At 33.6% G+C, this 7,314-nt stretch overlaps 1 protein-coding gene across 2 annotated transcripts; it reads left to right on the top strand.

Annotated features, from left to right (window-relative positions):
• Nucleotides 1-451: 451 nt before the first annotated feature.
• On the top strand, nt 452-5,387 carry LOC140968191 (protein SEEDLING PLASTID DEVELOPMENT 1). Of its 2 annotated transcripts, none has more exons than XR_012173716.1 (9): nt 452-1,192; nt 1,763-1,977; nt 2,230-2,380; nt 2,762-2,953; nt 3,120-3,282; nt 3,362-3,741; nt 3,852-4,028; nt 4,103-4,378; nt 4,417-4,847. XR_012173716.1 is itself a non-coding variant. In XM_073429074.1 (9 exons), exons 1-9 carry the CDS (start codon nt 689-691, stop codon nt 5,144-5,146), a joined length of 2,232 nt encoding a protein of 743 aa, XP_073285175.1. In that variant the 5' UTR covers nt 455-688; the 3' UTR covers nt 5,147-5,387. The 2 variants fall into 2 exon arrangements, 1 of the variants encoding a protein (XP_073285175.1); XM_073429074.1 differs by lacking the exon at nt 4,417-4,847 and adding an exon at nt 4,859-5,387 and having other exon boundaries at nt 455-1,192; nt 4,103-4,264.
• The last annotated feature ends 1,927 nt before the right edge of the window (nt 5,388-7,314 follow it).

Below are 7,314 nucleotides of genomic sequence, written 5' to 3'. Positions count from 1 at the left end.
AATGACTAAGTAAGAAAGGGATCATATGGATATGGAAATGGACTAAACCGCCTTTGGATCATTACCGACTAAATGTGGATGCTGGATTTCGAGATGATTTGGGAAGATATAGCACTGGTGCAGTGATAAGAGACCACTATGGACATATTGTTGCGACCACTGCTTGTGGTATTCGCAATCCAAGTACGGTTTTAGCTGCGGAGATTAAAGCAATTCATAGTGTTATTTTGTTGACATTAAGGCTGAAAATTTCAAATGTGATGGTTTGTTCGGATTCCATCACCAAAATAACTTTTCTTTCAAGAACTTGTGGAAAAAAATTCAGCTTACCACCAATTCAGATTCCTACCAGAACCTATGGCAATTTGCCACGTAACTTGTCCAAATTTGATATTTATTTTGTGAAGTTAAAAAGCAGTAGAAAGTTTCAAGCAGGCGCACAAGTCGCCAACGCAACCATATGTATGGCTCGAAACATCCCCCAAGTTTCTGTTCTCGTATATGTGGACAAGCTTGCTTTCCCTCGCGTGCTCCTCCAATGAGATAGGAGATTCCACAGCATCTTCCCTCCACCCTCATCAACAAAATCTAACTTTTCAGCTCTAACAACCAATCAAGATTTCACAACCAACTTACCGAGTAGGATTTAGGCCACATTTTGATCAAGGGAGGAGAGAGAGAGAGAAATATGAGAGCTAATTCTCATCTAGTGCTGGTTGATCTGCACAGCTCGTGGCCTTCTTCTCAACAGATTTCCAGTTCCACGTTTGCGTACCTGCAGAGTTGTAAATCTGCAACTGCTTCTATCTCGGCGGCATTTCGTCGATCATGCGGCAGGCGTGGGAAGATCTCGTCGTCTAGGACGCCGGAAGTGGAGGTACGGACGGCGGAGATTCGACGTCCGAGGGAGTGGCCTACGCGAGGAAATGGGTTGTTGTCAGTTTCCTCAAAAAAGGTCTCCACATCGAGTTCGACTTATCGAGAAGATGAGGTGGTCTCTGATATGGACCTGTTTCTTGATATAGTTCCTTTGAGGATGAGACAGGAATTGTTTAGGCATGATGAGATTCGGGAGTTAATTGAGGTGGTTATGGACTTGGGGAGGAAGCCAATTGCTCGCTTTCCTTCCGGGGATTGGATTATCTCAGAGGAAACTGTGAAGCTCGAAGATCTTCGACATGCAATCTCTAAGGTTGGTTTAATGAATTTGCTAATGGGACTAAAACCATAATCATGTTACCTAATCAAATTTGAAAATTTTGAAGGATAAAACTATTGTTGTTGCTATCTGCAGCCATTAACGCTTTCGTCTTCGTGGTGCTTTAACCTGTATAAGATTTGAGTTTGAACCATATAATACCTTTGATAATTCAAGAGTTGGTTTTGTTTATGTAATTTGGATATGTGGGAAAGCCAAAATGAAAAGAATAAGATTATCGGTGGGAGCACTTGTTGAAAGAAGTTGAGAACCCATCCGTCATTACTCATTAATCTGTTAAAATAGTTTAATATTAGAATAATAAAGTGCTCATTTCACTTGTTAAATCTTCACAGTGATGCTTGATAGTAACCTTCATATTTTCGACTGTATTTTCACTGGGTGAATGCCAACAAAAAGGAATGTCTTGAAAACCTCGAGGCGTTGTTGATATAGGAGCTAGTGTATGAGTACACGGCTCTGTGTATTCACGCATACTTGTATATGTCATACTGGTACCACATCATTATTCATTAAATTTCAGAGTACTTAATGGGTCTTTAGGTCGGTAATTTCTCTGATGACAACCGTTCTGGAATTGATCGCTCTCTGCATCGCATAAGTGCCATAAGAAATCGTAAAACACAAATTATAGGCCTTACTTGTCGAGTTGGTCGAGCTATATCTGGAAGTGCAGAAATCATACACGATTTAGTTGAAGATGGAGGCTCAATTTTGGTTATAGGGCCACCAGGAGTTGGCAAAACAACATTAATCAGGTATTAATTTTTGTGATCCTTTAGCAACCCTATTTAGTTGTTTTAGATTTATTCAGTGACCAAATTTGAACATTTCTTTGTCTGGATAGATGAGGTCATTGATGGTTTTTCGAAATATAATTAGCTACCAGGGCACTTAACTTATATCTGATAACATCTAACAAGTTAAGAAATTCATAAGCAGTTTTGTCGGCATGGAGTGTAACTTGGTTTTATCGTGTAGTAATGATAATTGGACATTCGCTCGAACAGGGAAATTGCCAGAATGCTGGCTGATGACCACAAAAAACGTGTAATCATTGTTGATACGTCAAATGAAATTGGTGGTGATGGTGATGTACCCCATTCTGGTATTGGTCGTGCTAGAAGGATGCAAGTCCCAAATGTTCATTTGCAGCATAATGTGAGTCTAAACTTATTCCTTTTTTGGTATAATTAATAGAAGATCCTACTTTTAGACTGCATGAGTGGAGAAGCTTTTTTTAAATAAAGAGGTTTTTGGGTTTGGTTGAACTTCTATAATTTTAAAAGTGAGTGAAAAGGCTGAAATCAAAAAGCTGAAAATGTGGTTTTGGGGGCTTATAATTCACCTTTTAGTTAAAAGTTAAAAACAAAAAAAAAATGCTATTTAGCTATTATACCAAACTGTTTAATCTTTTTTCTTTTCGGGAAAAAATTACAATTTTAAAAGCCCTGTTTAATGAACTAGTATTTTTCAAGGCTTAGTGCTCAAACCCTTTCTTAGTCTTTGAATATTGACTTTATGTATGATGATCTGGAGCAGGTAATGATTGAAGCAGTTGAAAATCACATGCCAGAAACCATTATAATTGATGAAATAGGAACTGAGCTTGAAGCGTTGGCTGCTAGCACAATTGCTCAAAGAGGAGTTCAGCTTGTTGCAACAGCTCATGGAATTACTATTGAGAGTATCATCAAGAATCCCTCTTTGCAGATTCTTGTTGGTGGCATTGAGGTGAGAATGGATCTTTGTGCATCATACTTTGTATCTATCCATGTCAATTCAAAACTTTCGGAGTTCAGTTTTCTCATTAAACAATGCAACAAACATAGGCACATTTAATTTTTCCGGATCAAAACTATGAGTAATAGATGCTTTGTACATTTTTCCGGAAAAAAAGAGTGTTACTCTCGGTGATGAGGAAGCACGGAAGAGGAAAGTGCAGAAAACTATACTTGAGAGGAAGGGACCTCCTACATTTACTTGTGCAGTTGAGATGATATCTAAAACTGAGTGTCGAGTTCATCATAGGCTTGATGCAACTGTAGATGCTATTCTGGCAGGTATTTTGAAAGTTATATTTATTTACATTTCAAAATTATCTGCGGTATCAGATGTTGATTATGATTATCTTGAACCCAGGAAAATATCCATTGTTTGAAGTTCGCCGAATAGAGGATGAAGCTAAAGATCATGCTGGAGATACTGAAGCTAATAATTCATCAAAATTAACACAAGTTACTGAACAAAATCGTGTTGGAGATACTATAGATAAAAAGTCATTGAAGTCTACTCAACATACTGGAAATGACAATGTCAGAGATGCTGAAACTTATGTTTCATTGAGTTCAAATCGAACTGAGCAAACCCATTTTGGAGATTTTAACATGGCAAATGTTGAAACAGAAGAAAATAAAATAAAGGGTCACAAGGAAGTTGATGATTATCATCCCAAGTCCAAGAAAATTAGATCTAACACAACAATGAGCAGAAAAAGCCCAGTATATGTTTATACTTACAAGGTACTTGTGCTCCCATCTTCATTTGGATGAATAATATCAAAATCTTTAAACAGTGTAATATAATTTAAATAGAGTGAAAAACCAAATTGATCTTATTTTATGCGTTTCAGATCCAGGATGCTGATTTATTACAAGTGGCAGCTGTAATGGGGTTTGATGATAAAATAGATGTAACTGATGATATTGGTTTCGCAGATGCTATTTTAGCATCTAGTTATGAAATAAAACAGAATCCTTGGATCCAGGGTGTCGCAAAATCTCATCAAATGCCTGTTTTTGTCATCAAGGTATTGTAGCCCAACAAGAATATTAGAGATGCGAATGACTTTTTAAATAACTTGTCTTTTTAAAAAAACTGTAGTCAAGTACAATGGCTCAAATGGTGAAGGCAATCCGTATGATTCTTGGGATGGATTTGTTTACCACTACACAGAAGCAATCAAACAGAACTTCTCTAGCTATTGAGATTGAAGACGATGCACCAAAGATACAACCATCCCTAGAGGAGATTGATGCCTTGGAGGTGCACAACTTTCTTCTATTTGATTATCTCAGCACCTTTTGTTTTGAAAATTAGGATCATGATACAATTGAGTGAGCTTTATCAAACGCATAATGCGGATTTGTGAGGTTGTGAGTGATTAAGGCTGATAATTCTACTGTCCGATGTGGTAGTCTGATCTAGAAATTTATTTCCCTACGACGTAAACTTGTGGCACACACAATTAGAGAGGATCAAGGGACATATTGAAGTACTTAAATAGGTTTTGGGTTGGTGATATGTACATATTTAAAGATATTGCCATGAATCTGGAATTTTTTTATGACGACTTGGCCGTACTTGCCTCATTGCTGAGTCAACCTGTCATATTATAGTCATAGGAGCTGCATAATTTCACTGTTTCTTTCTCTCTAAATGACAAAAGGGAAGCCAAAGACGTGCAAGGCAGTTTCTTTCACAATCTGATGTCACGTCTCTACATGCTGTGGCATGGATCTTGCAATACCCGATTCAGAAAATTTTGTGATATTATTCTGAACTCATCAAACATCCATCTTTTTCACTATTTAAGCTCGGGTGCAACCACTTATCTTAGTTTTTATTGTCTGGTACTAGGAAGTTCGACTTGCAATCGAGTATATTGTTATCCCTGGTGGTGAGCCTGTCGAACTTCTGCCAAGGCGGTCTGATATTGTTGCTCGACAACTCGAGCTGGTCGAGAGTTATCAGTTAGCTGCTGAGAATTCAGGTACGGAGTTAAATCCGCGGCTGCAGATCCTTCCCCAGAAACTGAACAAGGGAAATTTCAAGCCGAGCTCAAGCTTTTTCTTCAAGTATGATGGTTCCGTGGCTTGTGGCGAAGGAGGTACTAGTGTTTTTAAGCTACCGTTTCTGCCCGAGTAACTTGACATCATGAATCATATATCAACTGATGATTGATATGCTTCAAAATATTGTATAGTCATGCAATTTATTTATCTTTTCTTTGTATATTTTCTTCTTCCTAAATGCTAATTTGGGGAAGTAATTGGCTGATTATTGTGGGAAATTGTTTGTACACTGTACATATAATTGAAATGGGGGCGTTGGAATTGCTTTCATTTGTTCAAGAATAGCCAATTTTATTTGGGTTGTGTTGTCTGTACCAACTGTATTTCGGGAAAAAAACAATGTGTTGCCTCTATCAAACGTACGGGTTCATATCTATTATCTATTATCTATATAAATATGTGAATTTCCATTTGTCTCCTTATTAATTGTTTGTTTTACATTAATTACTTATTTTAAATGTGTTTTTCATTATCCTTATTCATATTTTAAATATGTATGATTATTAATATGTTACCCACATTATAATTATGTTTAAATATGTGACTTTATATGTGAATTTTCATTTGTCTCATTATTAATTGTTTGTTTTACATTAATTGCTTATTTTAAATGTGTTTTTTCATTATCATTATTCATATTTTAAATATGTATGATTATTATTATGTTACCCACATTATAATTATGTTTAAATATGTTACTTTATATGTGAATTTTCATTTGTCTCATTACTAATTGTTTGTTTTACATTAATTACTTATTTTAAATGTGTTTTTTCATTATCTTTATTCATATTTTAAATATGTATGATTATTAATATGTTACCCACATTATAATATGTTATTTTTAATCCAATGATTTAGTTTTTTTTATTATCTTTTCATTATGTAAATTAAATTAATTAAAGTTTAGAAATAAATCATTATCGAATTGTGAATTTTCTTTTGAGTTTTATTAATTTTTTTTCATTTCCTCATGTGACAGTTTGCTAGAATTTATGTGTTTAAATTAAAGTTTTTTGCAACCGAAATTTTTTTGCTGTTTACATTTATAAATTATTTAAATAAATAAAACACGGTAAAAGAAAGTTGCGATTTGAGCTGTCAATTTGGGTTGGATCTGTCGGTTTGGCCTGCACCGCCAAACAATTTATTTGAGTTGGGTTGAAATTTTGTCGACTCATTTAAATGTGAGGCTCGCACGAGTTTATATTAAATATCTATACATATAATATTATCAATTTTCAATCATGAATTCTTGATATAAAATAAAAAATATCAGTTTGATTTCAAAATTGTGATGTTACTATCTTGTCCAAAAATTGTGGGTTGTTGAGACATTCTGGCAGTCACTCAAAATTGAGTGTCAAAGTTGACATTTGAATTGTATTTTTGGATTCCTGACAATATGTTCGTCAACATATTATTTTTAAGTTAGTTTTATCAGTATTGTGAGGGGGTAAACATGTTTATTACAATATATAAATATTAACAACTCTTTAAATTAATATTCATTTTCATGTTTGAAATATTGTGAGTCATGGTAAAATGAGGAATAATAAATTCAAACAAACGAACATACAAAGCGAAACCAGAATTATATGGTAGCGAAAATTAATACATAAATTTTTAATGAATTTATCGATGTTAAGATGTATAACAAATCTTATATCATAATATATAAAATTTCAACCTTATAAATGAAATAAATCAAATGAAATATAAAAATTTTTATTACATATACAATCAAGTAATGTATTATAATTGTATTTTATTCTACAAGAATTCTTGTCAAACTCAGTGATTGTGGATTTAACAAATATTAAATCAGCAAACTAAAAAGCGTGTCAATTAAACTAATTGAGTAATCACATATTCTTGAATTTCTTAATTAATTTTTTATCTTGATAATTTGTTTCATTTAATATTTTAAATTATAAACACCGTCACTATAACTAAAGACACATTTTTTTTAAATGTTCATAAGGACTCAATCACTAACTCATATGAAAAACAATTATTGACGTACTATATTAAAAACATTCTAATTAATTAAACGCATTTGATGAAAATTTTCTAATTAATTAAGAAAAATTCATTTACAATAATCATATTTAATCTTTTTGAGCTAACATCATTTATTTTATAAGATATTCATCACAATTCTTTATTTGTATGTTAATCTTTAAATCTTAATTATGATGTATATTGTTTTTCTAAAAGTTCTTAAATAATGATTTAATA

This window comes from Primulina huaijiensis, unplaced genomic scaffold, assembly GCF_012295235.1.
Source record: "Primulina huaijiensis isolate GDHJ02 unplaced genomic scaffold, ASM1229523v2 scaffold32815, whole genome shotgun sequence".
NCBI classification, from domain to species: Eukaryota; Viridiplantae; Streptophyta; class Magnoliopsida; order Lamiales; family Gesneriaceae; genus Primulina; species Primulina huaijiensis.
Note: the sequence above shows the minus strand (reverse complement) of the source record. Positions and strands in the feature narration are given on the sequence as shown.